At 45.4% G+C, this 18,261-nt stretch overlaps 1 protein-coding gene across 1 annotated transcript; it reads right to left on the bottom strand.

Moving 5' to 3' along the window:
- Positions 1-871: 871 nt before the first annotated feature.
- On the bottom strand, positions 872-1,891 carry LOC149277961 (uncharacterized). The gene has a single exon (XM_089502581.1). It carries the CDS (start codon positions 1,889-1,891, stop codon positions 872-874), a length of 1,020 nt encoding a protein of 339 aa, XP_089358707.1.
- Positions 1,892-18,261: the final 16,370 nt, after the last annotated feature.

Here is an 18,261-nt window from a genome sequence, read left to right as displayed (position 1 = left end):
CGGGCCACTTAGCAAGAAATGTTCTTGTTTTCCCCGAAAACGGCCGTTGTAACATAACCCTAGCAACAATCAACGTTCTAACAATCAATGAACCTTTCAAAGTTAAACTTAGATTAGCGAACACGACGTGCCATTGGAACGCAGGAGTGATGGGAGTGATAGAGTGCCTCTGCACACGTATGAAGAGATTCCAACATTAACCCCGTCTGCTCTGAATTTCAGATCCATTTCATGTTATTTTAACGGACAAAATCTGGTTTTCTTTAAATAACAAGGGCATTTCCAAGTGACCCCAAACTTTTGAATGGTAGTGTATGTGTATATATATATATATATATATATATCACACACGCATATAAAGGTCAGAAGGGGGAAGGCAGAGGATAATCACAAGAAGTACAGTCATGTCATGGTAAAAATATGTGATAAAGTCAAACAGAAAGTGAAGTTTCTTGCACCGAGATCAACATTCGGTTCCCGGCCCAAAATGCGAAGCCGCGGTAACCTTTACGTTAATATTGTTAGACACCATGTGATGTCATCATGAGGCTATATCGTTGTAGTGAAACAGGAAATATTGTCAATAATGTGTTATGACATCATGGCATTGAGGTCACATGTGCTGTTTTTGTTTTTCCTTAAAAAAAAAAAAACAACAAAAAAACCCAAAAAACGAATACTTCCTCGCAGAAAGTGATTTCACAGCAGTCAGTACAGTACGTGATAGGGGATTTGGATCGTGATGCTACATCTATAGCCTTTATGTCTTAGCACCAAACTAGTCAATTGTTCTGTAACTTTTTCGAGAACGGGATTGTCTCTCAAGTGTTGTAAGTAATCCACCATGTAGTGGTATCTCCAACCGGAGGCATCAGGATCCTAATGCGGAGTCCGGGCCACCGCGCGTCACCAGCTGGTCCGAGAAGATCTTCTTTAGCTGGGCCACCTCCGCTGACAGCGAGGCCAGCTGGGATCGGAGGTCGGGGTTATCAGAGGCTGGTGCGGTTGCGCCATCCTGGCCTTGAGGACCCCACCGTCTTTGGGGGCAGATCATAGGCTGCTGGGAGAATCCGGGACTCGCTTCAGGGGCAAAACTGGTATTTTCTCGCGTCACTGGTGTTGTAGCGTGTGTTCCTTCGTCTCCAGGCGCACAAGCCTTGAACCTTAACTTGTGTGGAAGGCTCTTAAAGTTCTCGCCTAGGGTTTCTATCCTGAGCCGGGGACTCTCTACGGTTTCCCCTCCAACGTTTCCATAATAAGGCATGTTAGAAGGCGCCAGTGGCTGCGGCTCTGGCTCAGGGACCCGGTCTTCAAAGAAAACGGGGCTGCCCACACTAGGCGTTGAAAACCCGGAGTCTTCAGAATGAGGCAGAGGTGGCGGAGCGCTTGGAGGGGATGGTTCGTGTGGCCCACACGGAGGTGGGTAGCTTGCCCTACTTTCTTCACAAGGATCTCGTACCAGGCCAAAGCGAAAGCGGAGGGCTAGAAGCTCAGCGCGTAGACGGGCGTTCTCCTCAAGAAGAGCAATAACTCGATTCTCCAGGGCAAGGTCGCCCGCCCGACGCTTCTCCCTCGACCGTTTCGCAGCCTCATTGTTCTTGCGCCTCTTGTCCCAGTAACTATCATCTTTCTTCTCATCTGGAGTGAACTCGCGACGTCGTCGAAGGGAGCAGGAGGTGGGCGAGGGCGAGGTGGAAGGGGAGGAAGAAGAGCTTCGCCGTCCAAGGAGTGATCGGGCAAGGAGCAGCCCGGAACCTGAGAGGAGGGAGCCGGAGGCAGAGGAATCCTTTGCGAGATGGCTCTGCGAAGGAGAGACGTAGGGCTCCAGCGTCGGTGGGGTCGGGTGGGGCGGAGGATCATCGGGGTTGGAGCAGAGAGCGGCGCCGTCCATGGCAGGGATTGGGGAGAGGGCAGGAGGAGAAGGATCAACGAGCTGAGCCAGGATTGCGCAAGAAGGAAGTTCTGTAGAAAAACAAACAAGGAAGGAATTAGAGAGAAGAACTTCGGGGCATCACAAACACAATCACACTTACCGTATGGGTATAAAATAATGGTTTGAGTCAAGACACGAACGCAATCTGCAAATAGAGCAATCAATAATAATAATAATGTTACCTGTGATGACCCTAGGCACAGGTGTGTGGGCCGGCTCCTCCCTGCACCTGTCGGTTACACAAGACACCCTCTAAGCTCTTTTTTTTTTTTTTTTTTTTTAATAAGGTCCTGCTGCCAAGACTCCTCCGGTATATCCCATGATGCTCTATGGCGAACAGGGGTGTGGGAGGGAGCGCCCACATACATAGCATTTATTACAACCTGCATTCGGAGACACCGCCAATAGGGGGAGGGGGGGGGATTCATCAGCATTGAAAAATTGTTGATCCAAAGATCATTCTGTCTGTCCGCGGAGACACGAAAGAATTTTCGCTCGTTTTTGTGCAAATTGTCTCGTTCTTAAAAGTTTTTAGGGGCCCTCGTTTGAATCGGTGCAATTGGAGGTATCAGAGCTATAAAGCGGATGTAAATCGGCGCTGGCCCTTTAAGGCCGCTGGCCGCTAAATGACTGCTGGCTGGATCCGCGTGGCCACGTGCGGCCGCACATTCCAGGCCCAGAGGTGCTGTGCAAGCAGCAGGAAAGGTAAGTATAAGTACCCCGTGCCTGGTTTGCCAAATGGCCGGTCAGGCCCGGATACACGGTAACAATGCAGTTAATCATACAGAGTGATACAGACACGCGGTTACACAGATACACTCTAACGCTGCCAAACGGCAGCACACAGTAGCGTAGGCACAGAGGGACATTATTAATATAAACAACGCGGGGGCACCGAGGCGCGGCCCCCCCTCCCGTGTGTTTGTGTGTGTTTGTGTGTCTGTGTGTGCGTGTGTGTGCGTGTACTCTATCCTCTGCTCATAATTGTGTAATCAGTTCTTGGAAAGCGAGAACACAAACAATCATCTTATGAAAGCGAAAAAGTGCCTGGGCGTGCCTCGCATACAGAGTTACGCAAAACCCACGAAAACCCGACAAACGGAGGGACGGATTTAAACGAAAGCGGACAAAATGAATCTTATCTCCTGTTACACGCTATAAAAAAACACAATTAAAACACACACTGTGATTAAATAACCAAAATACATTCATATTTCAATATACTGTGGGTTAGGGATGCCGTGTCACAGCTGGTATCAATGGTTATATATATGTTTGTGTCTCTGTAAATCTGAGTGTAAGCTCTTTGGGTTAGGGATGCAGTGTCACAGCTGGTATCATTGGTAATAGGTGTGCGTCTCTGTAAATCTGAGTGTAAGCTCTTTGGGTTAGGGATATCATGAAACAGCTGGTATAATTGGTAATAAGTATGTGTTCTGAATGATTCCGTGTTTCTGCATACTCTGGGGCAGGACTCAAGTTGTCAATAATTTTCTTGGTGTATTTGAGTGTAAGCTCTGCAGGGCAGGAATACAAGAATCATCATTCTATTGTATCTTGTGTATTACATGTTTGTCTACGTTTCTGATTGTGAGCTCTGCAGGTTAGGGATTCCTTGTCATAGATTGTGCAGTAAAGAAAAAAAATCTGTCTCTGTTGGGAATGCTTTGTTGCCTCAAGTCTCCACTCCAAGCAATGCTATTCATCTCTGTATGTTTGAGTGTAAGCTCTGCGGGATAGTGTTCCATTGTGGCAAATGTGTGTAGTTTGTAATAAATATGCTCTGGAGTTCAGGACCCTCTTGTCACAATTGGTATAAAAAAAGTTATATATTTGCCTTTAGAGTGTAAGCTCTGTGGGTCAACTCTCCCCTCTCACAAGTTTCTGTATGTCTTTTGTATAGCTCTGTTACTGTGTATAGTACTGTGTATAGCACTGTGTATAGCACTGTGTATAGCACTGTGTACAGTACTGTGCATAGTACTGTGTATAGCACTGTGTATAGTACTGTGTATAGCACTGTGTATAGTACTGTGTACATTACTGTGTATAGCACAATGTATATTACTGTGTATAGCACCGTGTACAGTACTGTGTACAGTACTGTGTATTTCATTGTGTATGGATAAACCTAGTTTGACCAAATCATTCATCAGCTAATGTTATTTTTCCTTCTCACTTATATGTAGTATATGTAGCTCTCTGTGTATTAAAGTGCTAGCTTTTGGAGACAGTAATTCTGGGTATTGGAGCACAAAATCTATATATCATATCATATCATATATCATATTTCCTCTAAAATGTGCTGTAGCTTCATAAATGTAATTTAAATTGTAAGCTTTATGGGACAGACTGAATTCTCCCTGTATTATACCTGTAATGATGGCATATCTCCCACCCCCACCGTGTATCTATTATTCTGTATATTAGAGGAGGAATAAGTTCTCATTGCAGTATTATTCTCCCCAGGCTCTCTGCCTGTGTCCCTGGGTGTAGTAGAGTGTAAGCTCTGCAGGACAGGAAGGTTCCTCTCTATTGGCAGTGTGTATTTAGCTTGGTGCTGACTATGAATGATTCTTATTCTGTGTGTGTAGAGTAGCATTATTTACAATAATAATAATGACAACAATAATGATAATAATAATAATAATAATAATAATAACAATAATAATAATAATAATAATGATAATGATAATGAAAATAATAATAATAATTTATACAAAAATGAGAGTTTGGATCATACAGTACCTGCCAGCTTCAGATCTTTTCGTTGCTGAATTCCTGACTTGGCCTCTTTCTGTTGTTCTCTTTCTCTGCTGTCTGTCTGTCTAATGTCAGTCTGTTACCCTCTCCCAACCTCTCCTCCTGTCTCTTTCTTATTGTCTCTCTTCTCTTCTCTATCTCATTATGCCTCCCTTTCTCTCTCTCTCCCTTCTTCTCTCTCTCTTTGTCTCTTTCTTTTTCTCTCTCCCTCCTTGTCTCTTTCTTTCTCTCTCCCTCCTTCTCTCTCTCTCTCTGTCTGTCTCTCCCTCTCTCTCCCTCTCTGTGCAGTCACACAGCTCCTGCTTGCTGCTGGCCCCCTCTCCCTATCTCTCTGTATGTACACAGTGAGTGTCTTTCTTTCCCTGCCCTACAGAGTTCATATGAGGCTGAGCATTTACCTTACTTAACCCTAGTGCGTCCTGTGAGAATGTGCCAGCCTCTCCCCTCCTCCGGCTCATTCTGTCCCTTCCTCATTCTTTGTCTCCTATACAGCCCCCCATGTACCCCTCTCACCCACCTACATATAATAACCTACAGCGCAATTATCTGTGGATGGATACTCATCAGCATTATACAATGCAACATTATAACATTATTATCACTGTGACAAATATATATATATTACATGGGATCTTTATAGAAAGTTTCATATATACATATATATATATACACGGTATATACAGTATATATATATATATTGTCTTAATGTCTTTATCATCCTGCACGCTGAGCATTATTGCACAGTTACAGAATTTTCAAATATGTTTTTTTTCATAATTCAATACATCATGTTTATTATTAATGTATTGGGCTGGAGGTACCCAGCATGATTATATTCTACATTATCGGTGTATAGATACTCGGTATTATTATACAGCGCGGGGGTTCATTATCAGTGTATAGATACTCGGTATTATTATACAGCGCGGGGGTTCATTATCAGTGTATAGATACTCGGTATTATTATACAGCGCGGGGGGTTCATTATCAGTGTATAGATACTCGGTATTATTATACAGCGCGGGGGCGTTCATTATCGGTGTATAGATACTCGGTATTATTATACAGCGCGGGGGTTCATCATCAGTGTATAGATACTCAGTATTATTATACAGCGCGGGGGGTTCATTATCAGTGTATAGATACTCGGTATTATTATACAGCGTGGGGGGGTTTATTATCGGTATATAGATACTCGGTATTATTATATGGGGCGCGGGGCGTTCATTATCAGTGTATAGATACTCGGTATTATTATACAGCGCGGGGTTCATTATCAGTGTATAGATACTCGGTATTATTATACAGCGCGGGGGGTTCAGTATCAGTGTATAGATACTCGGTATTATTATACAGCGCGGGGCGTTCATTATCGGTGTATAGATACTCGGTATTATTATACAGTGCGGGGCGTTCGTTATCATTGTATAGATACTCGGTATTGTTATACAGCGCGGGGGTTCATTATCAGTGTATAGATACTCGGTATTATTATACAGCGCGGGGGGGTTTATTATCAGTGTATAGATACTCGGTATTATTATACAGCGCGGGGGGGTTCATTATCGGTGTATAGATACTCGGTATTATTACACAGCGCGGGGGGGGTTCATTATCAGTGTATAGATACTCGGTATTATTATACAGCGCGGGGGGGTTCATTATCGGTGTATAGATACTCGGTATTATTACACAGCGCGGGGGGGTTCATTATCAGTGTATAGATACTCGGTATTATTATACAGCGCAGGGGGTTCATTATCGGTGTATAGATACTCGGTATTATTATACAGCGCGGGGCGTTCATTATCAGTGTATAGATACTCGGTATTATTATACAGCGCGGGCGTTCATTATCGGTGTATAGATACTCGGTATTATTATACAGCGCGGGGCGCTCATTATCAGTGTATAGATACTCGGTATTATTATACAGCGTGGGGGGGTTTATTATCGGTATATAGATACTCGGTATTATTATATGGGGCGCGGGGCGTTCATTATCAGTGTATAGATACTCGGTATTATTATACAGCGCGGGGGGTTCAGTATCAGTGTATAGATACTCGGTATTATTATACAGCGCGGGGCGTTCATTATCGGTGTATAGATACTCGGTATTATTATACAGCGCGGGGGGGTTCATTATCGGTGTATAGATACTCGGTATTATTATACAGCGCGGGGCGTTTATTATCGGTATATAGATACTCAGTATTATTATACAGCGCGGGGCGTTCATTATCAGTGTATAGATACTCGGTATTATTATACAGCGCTGGGGTCATTATCAGTGTATAGATACTCGGTATTATTATACAGCGCGGGCGTTCATTATCGGTGTATAGATACTCGGTATTATTATACAGCGCGGGGGTTCATTATCGGTGTATAGATACTCGGTATTATTATACAGCGCGGGGCGCTCATTATCAGTGTATAGATACTCGGTATTATTATACAGCGTGGGGGGGTTTATTATCGGTATATAGATACTCGGTATTATTATATGGGGGGTTTATTGTCGGTGTATAGATACTCGGTATTATTATACAGTGCGGGGGATTCATTATCAGTGTATAGATACTCGGTATTATTATACAGCGCAGGGCGCTCATTATCAGTGTATAGATACTCGGTATTATTATACAGCGTGGGGGGGTTTATTATCGGTATATAGATACTCGGTATTATTATATGGGGGGTTTATTGTCGGTGTATAGATACTCGGTATTATTATACAGCGCGGGGCGTTCATTATCAGTGTATAGATACTCGGTATTATTATACAGCGCGGGGGTTCATTATCAGTGTATAGATACTCAGTATTATTATACAGCTCGGGGGGTTCAGTATCAGTGTATAGATACTCGGTATTATTATACAGCGTGGGGGGGTTTATTATCGGTATATAGATACTCGGTATTATTATATGGGGGGTTTATTGTCGGTGTATAGATACTCGGTATTATTATACAGCGCGGGGCGTTCATTATCAGTGTATAGATACTCGGTATTATTATACAGCGCGGGGTTCATTATCAGTGTATAGATACTCGGTATTATTATACAGCGCGGGGCGTTCATTATCAGTGTATAGATACTCGGTATTATTATACAGCGCGGGGCGTTCATTATCAGTGTATAGATACTCGGTATTATTATACAGCGCGGGGCGTTCATTATCAGTGTATAGATACTCAGTATTATTATACAGCGCGGGGCGTTCATTATCAGTGTATAGATACTCGGTATTATTATACAGCGCGGGGCGTTCATTATCAGTGTATAGATACTCGGTATTATTATACAGTGCGGGGTTCATTATCAGTGTATAGATACTCGGTATTATTATACAGCGCGGGGCGTTCATTATCAGTGTATAGATACTCGGTATTAATATACAGCGCGGGGGGTTTATTATCAGTGTATAGATACTCGGTATTATTATACAGCGCGGCGTGTTGAGTATCCGCGTGCAGATACTCGGTATTATTATACAGTGCGGGGTTCATTATCGGCGTATAGATACTCGGTATTATTATACAGTGCGGGGTTCATTATCAGTGTATAGATACTCGGTATTATTATACAGCGCGGGGCGTTCATTATCAGTGTATAGATACTCGGTATTATTATACAGCGCGGCGTGTTGAGTATCCGCGTGCAGATACTCGGTATTATTATATAGAGCGGTATGTTATCGGCTGGGCTCGGTGTATGTCAGTAATGAGGTCACGCCGGGCTGCTTCTGTAACATGCGGTAATATTAGCTCTACTCTGGAGAGGAGCCTGAGGGGAACTTACATAACACCGAGTACGGCCGTACTGAGCGCGTCTGCTCCCTGCAGAGGGTGACGGAGCGATGAAGCTCGGGGACAAAAAGCGTCTCCTTAGCAGCAGTTGGTAGAGAGGAGACAGGGGACCTACATAGGGTGATACTGAGAGGGTGATAGATAAGTGGAACCGCCTCCCAGCAGAAGTGGTAGAGGGTAATACAGTGAGGGTATTTAAACACACAGGGGACAGGCATACGGCTCCTGAATCTATGACGAGACCGACGGCTGATTAAAGTCCCTACACTAAAAACCAGGCAGGCTAGACGGGCCGAATAGTTCTTCTTTATAATAATAATAATTATTATTTTTATTATTTTCATTTATTGTGTTTATTAATTTTGTATTATTATTGTTTTTATTTATTTTATATTATTATTATTAATTATTGTGTTTTTTATTTTATATTATTTTTATTTATTTTATTTATTTATTTTGTACCATTTTTATCTAGTTTTGCCCCATGTCACAGTTTTGCTAAACTGTTTCCACATTCTAACTTTTTTTTGGTTAAATCATTTTCCTTTAATCCACTATGGATGGGTTAATACTCGAAAGCAGTTCAAATGCCCCAAAGTGTCCAACAAGATTTCCACTAAAGACAAAATTTTTTTTGTTGGGGGTGAAGGTGATGGGCAACTATCTCAGAATGAAGACATTGAGATGGGCAATCTCCTGTCCAAAGACCTTCTTGACCACCCTTGTGTTTAAGGGTCCATCAGATCCAAACATCTTGCTGGTCTTGACCAAGGAGGGAAAACCAAAGTATGAGACTTTGTATTAACTGCATTTTTTCTTGGGCTAATATGGCTACGTCCACTTGCCAACTTTACCAAATCTAGATAAATTTCTGTGTATCTAGATAGCGCTTGGAATATATTGTCCGCAAAAGAGTCCCAGTGTGTGCTCTGCTCTTCTGACCCCTTCGATGTTCTCGTTTTCTTGTTGGCTCCAGCCAAGATCTCCGTGTATAATTTCGTATTGGCATTGACCAAGGAGATCGGGGCGATAGCTGCTGCATTGTGTTGGGTCTTTCCCTTCCGTATGGATAATAAAGTTATCTTGGGGCTTTTCTAGAGTTCGGTGGCCCCCTTCCCGGGAATTTATAATATGAGGTGGTTCTGTTTCTTTACGAAGAACAAGAGGTGGTCCACTGAGACCTGAGCAGTGGTAGATTAACTATTAGGTACACTAGGCGCATGCCTAGTGTCCCTAGAGCTCTAGAAGGCCTGGTTCATTAATGGCATCGGCTGACGAAGCCGGAAGTAGGTATTAGTGAGGGTCATTTTATGTGTATGTGCGCTTGCCTAGCGGCCCCAAGGGTCTTAATATGGAACAGAACTTTACCTAAAGCAGCCAAAAAGGCTTCTTCACAGTGATGGCAAAAAAGATGCGGAATCCACAACCCACAGAGATTCTATTTATTCCTTTAAATATGGGTTCTTGGTTTTTTTTTAGGGTGTAAGGGGTAATAAGGGCATAATTCACTAAAGCTTGTTCATCCATCTGGACCAAATGTGTGGACTTCTTCTGGATCAACAGCGGGGTTGAACTTGATGGACGCTTGTCTTGTTTTCATCCTAAAGTAGTAAGTTACTATGTTACTGTGCGATGCTGTTTCTCTGTTGCTTTTGATTACATAAGATGATAATAATGTGGTTTTACTGGATAATGTATCGTTTTTGTTGTGATATTACCAATAAAATATGACATCAGATGAGAAAACGTGTGTTAAGACAACTCACAAAAGAAAGGAGATGCTAAGAAAGAAGAGATTGGCAGGAAAGTAGGGTGAGAAAAGAAGGAGGATCTAGAGATGAAAGAATTATTAATATCAAGGCGGTTATGAATGTTTAGAATACAGGACTGGAAAATTAAAAGGAATTGAAGCATCTTGCCGTAAACATATCCTCCCATGGAGCCTTCTGAGCCCTCCCCGTCCCTTCCAGTCTATTACATAACAGTTATGCTGCTCTGAGCCTGGCAGCCAAGTTGGCAAAAGAGAGCGAGTGGGGACCCCGGACGTCTTCCTTCTCCGTGCTGCAGGAGCCAGGACCGCCGCTGCCAGGATCGCAGAACTGCTGGGCACTTAGGGCTTAAAGGGCAACTAAGGCACTCAGGGGCCGGGTTACTGTAATAAGATGTTACAGGGGTAATAAGGCACTCAGGGGCCGGGTTACTGTACTTAGATGTTACACGGGTAATAAGGCACTCAGGGGCCGGGTTACTGTAATAAGATGTTACAGGGGTAATAAGGCACTCAGGGGCCGGGTTACTGTAATAAGGTGTTAGAGGGGTAATAAGGCACTCAGGGACCGGGTTACTGTTATAAGATGTCACAGGGGTAATAAGGCACTCAAGGGGCCGGGTTACTGTAATAAGAGGTTACAGGGGTAATAAGGCACTCAGGAGCCGGGTTACTTTAATAAGATGTTACAGGGGTAATAAGGCAGTCAGGGGCCGGGTTACTGTAATAAGATGTTACAGGGGTAATAAGGCACCCAGGAGCTGGGTTACTGTAATAAGATATTATGGGGGTAAATAAGACGTTACAGAAGTAATACGACGCTACAGGGGTAATAAGGCAGTGGTTACTGTAAATGCACACAGGAGAAATCTGAGAGTCCCCGGTTTGGATGTTTTTGTACAGTTATAAGATGTTACGGGGTCGCTGGTGTGAAAGGGGATTTGAGGTCTGTTCTCCCCACCCCTCGCTCCATCACTGCAGGGGAGTAAACAGACTTGTGTAACGAGGAGGAGAACAGAATGTACTTTGACAAAAGCTATTAATAGAATTCTCAGGGACAGGAGCGATTCTGGTGTGAGAGAGCAAGCGAGGGAGGGGAGAGATGGGAGGGATGGATAACTAGAGAGGGGAGAGAGCCCGAGCAATGTAAGTGTTGTTATGGGGTAAGCAGCGGGCAAAGGTATGCGGAGTAATAGGAGGACTTACAAGCAGGGGTTATATTGGGTAATAGGGAGGTTTTATAAGAAGACGTTATATAAAGGCGTTCGTGGAGCTTTACGACCAGGGGTCGACAAATGAGGTTCAAGCGACTGCCCGGCGGATACACGCGTATACACGCGCTACACGCTTACAGTATGTGGCCGCGTGTATCGTGCCGCTAGCAGCACGCTAAATGATGGGACGAGAGAGACGCCGTCGTGCACTGCCCCACTAGGCCCGATGGCCGGTCCAGGCCTGGGTAATAGCAGGGGTTATAGGGGAGTATTATATAGATATATTATATGGAGTTATAGGGAGGCGTTATAAGGAGGGACTATATAGAAAAATAGGAGGAGTTACAGGGCGCGTTCTATGGAGTTATAGGAGGATCTATAAGAAAGGGTCATATAGAGTAATAGGAGGAGCTATGAGGACGGGTCATATAGAGTAATAGGAGGAGCTATGAGGATTGGTCATATAGAGTAGTAGGAGGAGTTATGCATATAGTGACGGGGGAGGGGTATTCAGTGTCATATTAGAAGTGTGCGTTAGTAAAAGGTTATATGGATGTGTATGTGTAATAATATTAGGTAATGTAAAGAGAGGTTATATCGGGACGCGGTAGCAACTGAATCCGCTTATAATAATCCCCCCCCCATTTGTCCCATTCCTCCCTACTTACTGTGCGGCCCTCCCCTGCACCCCCTCCCTCCTTTCGTTTATCAAACGGCCTGCCCTTAATGTCTTGCTTTTCTTAGAAAAACATATCCGAGGCTATAGGGAGGGTATTTAAGGACACGGCATATGGTGACAGCAAACCTTTTATATTCTAACTAATCCCTCCCTCGTTAAAATCCTGCAGCACATCCCGCAATGAACCCACTCTCTGTTAACAAAACCCGTCGCAGTGCGTTACTTCTTTAACCCTTGTTTTATTTAACCCCTCTTATACCGGCCATTAATTAATCATAAGGTTGTCCATAAGGGTACAATTAAAGGTGCTATAGGTGGAACTGCACCTTTAAATATACATGTATATGATCACAGTGTCACGTAATTTTATGTTTTTATTTTATATATGGCTAACGCGCTCAGAGGAAGCCAGCGGGTTTAGTGCTTCCTCTTTAACCAAAGCCCAGACTTCCTCTGGGACCCGGGATGATAGCTGCCGGCCCGTCAGGAGCCCTAAAGAAACATTTTCTCCGTGATCACTTGGGGAGAGCGGACCCTGCAGTTCCACTACATACGGCATATATGATTGGCTTCTGGGGCCACTTTGCCCACCATATATCATGCCATCTTGACATGGAGTTTGCCATTCATGCTCCCACCAGTATACCCGAGATTTGACAGGGTTTGCCCGGTAGTCTCCTGAGGATTGTTCCCCCAATCTAAGGGTCTCGGGACAGATGTCACACATTCTGGATGCAACTCCTTCATATGCCACACTGATTTAATGATATGTGAGCATTGATGATATCACAGCTGAAATCCCTGCTTGAATACAGGTGACTCCATTCAGAGAATATTAACATTCAATAGTATTTCCGTTTACCACCCTGTCATGACCTGGCTCACTGTCCCAATTAGCTTTCTGAGTTGAGTGCTAACATCTCATCAGCTCAGTGCCCTGTCCTGGGTCCAAAATTACAAGCCAATGGTCCAATGAGAGATCCCATCAGAGATTCAGGGACTTGGTACAATATTCTAGGTCAGGGTCTGGTTCCAAATGCCTTGACATTCTCAAGGTGCGCCATAAAATGATGAATTTCTCACAGGTGGCTCAAAGATTTAAAGGTATGTACGGAAACTAGAAGAAAAGAAAGATCCTTGAAGAGCATCGCTGCTTGTCTTGCGCTTGTCTGCATCCTCTTCCAGACTCCGCTGCTCGAGGTGGAGAATGATGGAGCAGGGCATCACCCTGTGGTGATATCCTCTACATTCCACAGTGGTTCAAAGGGTTAAAATGATAAAAAAAAAAAAAAAAGAATTCACAAGATTTTAAAATGATACTATAGCCTTATTACTATATAATAAATCCTGCCGGTGTTGCCAGGGTTTGGACGTGACCTTGGATAATCTATATCCGGGTGCGGACGAGCTAATAGATAGATTAATTAGATAGATTTTTTTTAAAAACAGGTTGAAAGACTGGCGTTTGGGATCCGAATATAACTGCCAGCTGTCCTGAAATTGCTAGGGCACTCCCGACAACTCATGTCACAACTACCAACTTTCTGATTACAGGTGTTTTCCCCCCTTTAATGTTGATAGAAATGCAGTCACATCGTTTACACGGAAGTTTCTTTATCCTTAAGTGTATATTAATATTTATTGTTTTATGTAGCGCCACCATATTCCGCGGCGCCGTACAATGGGTAAACAGGAGTAAAAAATGAAGGAATTCTGTCTAAGGGAGCCAGGGAGTATAATTTGAACCGCAGCGACCTCTGATTATATTCTAAAGAGAGGTGAAAATAATCTGTCCCTCTAATCCGAGTTACAGCAGGCGTCTGGGGCAGTCTGCAGGTGACATCTCGCACACGTGACGTCTAGGATTATAGAGGACAGAGACTGGACGGGCTGGACAGTCTAGGGTTTATCTAGAGGATAAACTGGAAATAAACTCAGCGTAATTCTAAGGGTTGGATGTCGGTTGTCCAGCCAACCATTTTTGCCCTAAATACTGATTGTAATCCTCATGCCCATCTGGCACGCCGGCAGTGACCGACATGCCGATACTCCCCCGATTTCCAGGGTGCTGGCTGGAATACCCAACTGTCGGCCCTACTTCCTGCCCACTTTTGCCTACTTCCTGCCCACTATTACCAACTTCCTGTCCACTCCCTTACAACTTTTCCATACTTCCTGCGTACGCCCTGCCCACTATTACCAACTTCCTGTCCACTCTCTGTCCACTATTGCCTACTTCCTGTCGGCTACCTGCCCAATTTCCTCTACTTCCTGCCCTTCCCCTTGCCAGCTATTGCTTACTTCCTGGCCACTAAGGGCAAGCCCAACCCACACGTGACTAGCCCTGTCTCTTAAAAGGATGTTCCTGTAGCCTACCATGGGAAGTTACCAGGTATGATCAGATTTAAATATTTGTTGGCTTTTTGTACAAAAATAAGAAGAATCCATATAAAAGTCGGTAATTGTGTTTATCGTCGTTCTGCAATCACTGAGACCATCAAATATTTATTATACCTCTGTTCATCACTAACATTTATTCAGAGGGACTGGACGTAATAAACAGGGACACTTGGGCAGTATAATGATGTATAACATACATGCAAAACCCAGACATATGCTGTATAAAGACACAGAGACGGCGAGATACACACGGAGAAATAACGTATGCAGATACATACGTGTAAATGGAAAATACGACACCGCCGTTTATAGATGCAGCGACATACATACAAATAAACAGCTGCTATTCCACACACAGCGCACACGGATATAAATAACACGCACTGGACACAGTACCCACATATACATACACCGGGCACGGATATACCAGCCATGCAGAGAGGTGCAGGGAATACAGACACACGGAGAGGGACCCAGACAGACAGTAACAACTGGCCGGGAACACGCTACACCAGGGGACGGCCGCTTCCTCGTACATGTGTCCTCAAACGCCCGTCTGGCCCACGGCCCGGAGCCTGTTAATGTACAACTGACAGTCTGCACGTAGCTGTCTGCAGACACATCGGCTAACAGTAAAGCATTGCACCCCCTGCTATACAGCTGTACTACAACACCGCAAGCCCCGCTATACAGCTGTACTACAACACCGCACCCCCCCGCTATACAGCTGTACTACAACACCGCACCCCCCGCTATACAGCTGTACTACAACACCGCACCCCCTGCTATACAGCCGTACTACAACACCGCACCCCCTGCTATACAGCTGTACTACAACACCGCAAGCCCCGCTATACAGATGTACTACAACACCGCACCCCCCGCTATACAGCTGTACTACAACACCGCACCCCCCGCTATACAGCTGTACTACAACACCGCACCCCCCGCTATACAGCTGTACTACAACACCGCACCCCCTGCTATACAGCCGTACTACAACACCGCACCCCCTGCTATACAGCTGTACTACAACACCGCATCCCCCGCTATACAGCTGTACTACAACACCGCATCCCCCGCTATACAGCTGTACTACAACACCGCACCCCCCGCTATACAGCTGTACTACAACACCGCACCCCCTGCTATACAGCCGTACTACAACATCGCACCCCCTGCTATACAGCCGTACTACAACATCGCACCCACTGCTATACAGCCGTACTACAACACCGCACCCCCTGCTATACAGCTGTACTACAACACCGCAACCCCTGCTATACAGCCGTACTACAACACCGCACCCCCTGCTATACAGCTGTACTACAACACCACACCCCCTGCTATACAGCTGTACAACACCGCACCCCCTGCTATACAGCTGTCCTACAACACCGCATCCCCTGCTATACAGCTGTACTACAACACCGCATGCCCTCCTATACAGCTGTACTACAGCACCGCACCCCCTGCTATACAGCTGTACTACAGCACCGCACCCCCTGCTATACAGCTGTACTACAACACCGCACCCCCTGCTATTCAGCCGTACTACAGCACTGCACCCCCTGCTATACAGCTGTACTACAACACTGCACCCCCTGCTTTACAGCTGTACTACAACACCGCACCCCCACTATACAACTGTACTACAGCACCGCACCCCCTGCTATACAACTGTACTACAACACCGCAACCCCTGCTATACAGCTGTACTACAACACCGCACCCCCTGCTATACAGCTGTACTACGACACTGCACCCCCTGCTATACAGCCGTAGTACAACACCGCACCCCCTGCTATACAGCCGTACTACAACACCGCACCCCCTGTTATACAGCTGTACTACAACACTGCACCCCCTGCTATACAGCTGTACTACAACACCGTATCCCCCACTATACAGCTGTACTACAACACCGCATGCCCTGCTATACAGCCGTACTACAACACCGCACCCCCTGTTATACAGCTGTACTACAACACTGCACCCCCTGCTATACAGCCGTACTACAACACCGCATGCCCTGCTATACAGCTGTACTACAACACTGCACCCAATGCTATGCAGCTGTACTACAACACCGCACCCCCTGCTATACAGCCGTACTACAACACCGCACCCCCTGCTATACAGCTGTAGTACAACACCGCACCCCCTGCTATACAGCCGTACTACAACACCGCACCCCCTGCTATACAGCTGTACTACAACACCACACCCCCTGCTATACAGCTGTACAACACCGCACCCCCTGCTATACAGCTGTCCTACAACACCGCATCCCCTGCTATACAGCTGTACTACAACACCGCATGCCCTCCTATACATCTGTACTACAGCACCGCACCCCCTGCTATACAGCTGTACTACAGCACCGCACCCCCTGCTATACAGCTGTACTACAACACCGCACCCCCTGCTATACAGCCGTACTACAACAACGCACCCCCTGCTATTCAGCCGTACTACAGCACTGCACCCCCTGCTATACAGCTGTACTGCAACACTGCACCCCCTGCTTTACAGCTGTACTACAACACCGCACCCCCACTATACAACTGTACTACAGCACCGCACCCCCTGCTATACAACTGTACTACAACACCGCAACCCCTGCTATACAGCTGTACTACAACACCGCACCCCCTGCTATACAGCTGTACTACGACACCGCACCCAATGCTATGCAGCTGTACTACGACACCGCACCCCCTGCTATACAGCCGTAGTACAACACCGCACCCCCTGCTATACAGCCGTACTACAACACCGCACCCCCTGTTATACAGCTGTACTACAACACTGCACCCCCTGTTATACAGCTGTACTACAACACTGCACCCCCTGCTATACAGCTGTACTACAACACCGCATCCCCCGCTATACAGCTGTACTACAACACCGCATGCCCTGCTATACAGCCGTACTACAACACCGCACCCCCTGTTATACAGCTGTACTACAACACTGCACCCCCTGCTATACAGCCGTACTACAACACCGCATGCCCTGCTATACAGCTGTACTACAACACTGCACCCAATGCTATACAGCTGTACTACAACACCGCATCCCCTGCTATACAGCTGTACTACAACACCGCATCCCCCGCTATACAGCTGTACTACAACACCGCACCCCCTGCTATACAGCTGTACTACAACACTGCACCCCCTGCTGCACAATTGCAACCACTACTATCAAGCTGTAAAACAGTGCAACCCTGCAGCCCTTGCTGTACAGCGGCACAGATCCCTCTGTACCTCTTTTCTCCCCTGATGCCTCTCTTTTCTCAGAGCTCAGAATGTTTGCTGGGTATGAGGGGATCGCAGGGTTCTACAGACCTTACAGCCACAATAATGTGTATAAAAACAGCAGGAAATGGCTTTATGAATGAAACTGTATAAATAAAATACATTATTATTCTATATGTCCTACACAGTTACAAAAACATCGACAAATCACATTTCCGCATGAAAAATCTCACCACGCCCCTTAAAACAAAAGAGTTGCTCTTTGGCCATTGAAATGTTGGCATCCAGGTATGTTTGTTAGTGTGAATGTCTGTGTGCATGTGTGTTAGTGTGAGTACTGTGTCAGTGTGTGTGGGTATGTCAGTGTGTGTGATCCTCCCCCGCCTGAATTATATTTTCACACCTAAGCATGTCTTTTTGTTGACT

This window comes from Sceloporus occidentalis, unplaced genomic scaffold, assembly GCF_023333645.1.
Source record: "Sceloporus occidentalis isolate IW3139 unplaced genomic scaffold, rSceOcc1.0.p SCAF_205, whole genome shotgun sequence".
NCBI lineage: Eukaryota > Metazoa > Chordata > Lepidosauria > Squamata > Phrynosomatidae > Sceloporus > Sceloporus occidentalis.
This window is presented reverse-complemented; position numbering and strand designations above follow the sequence as displayed.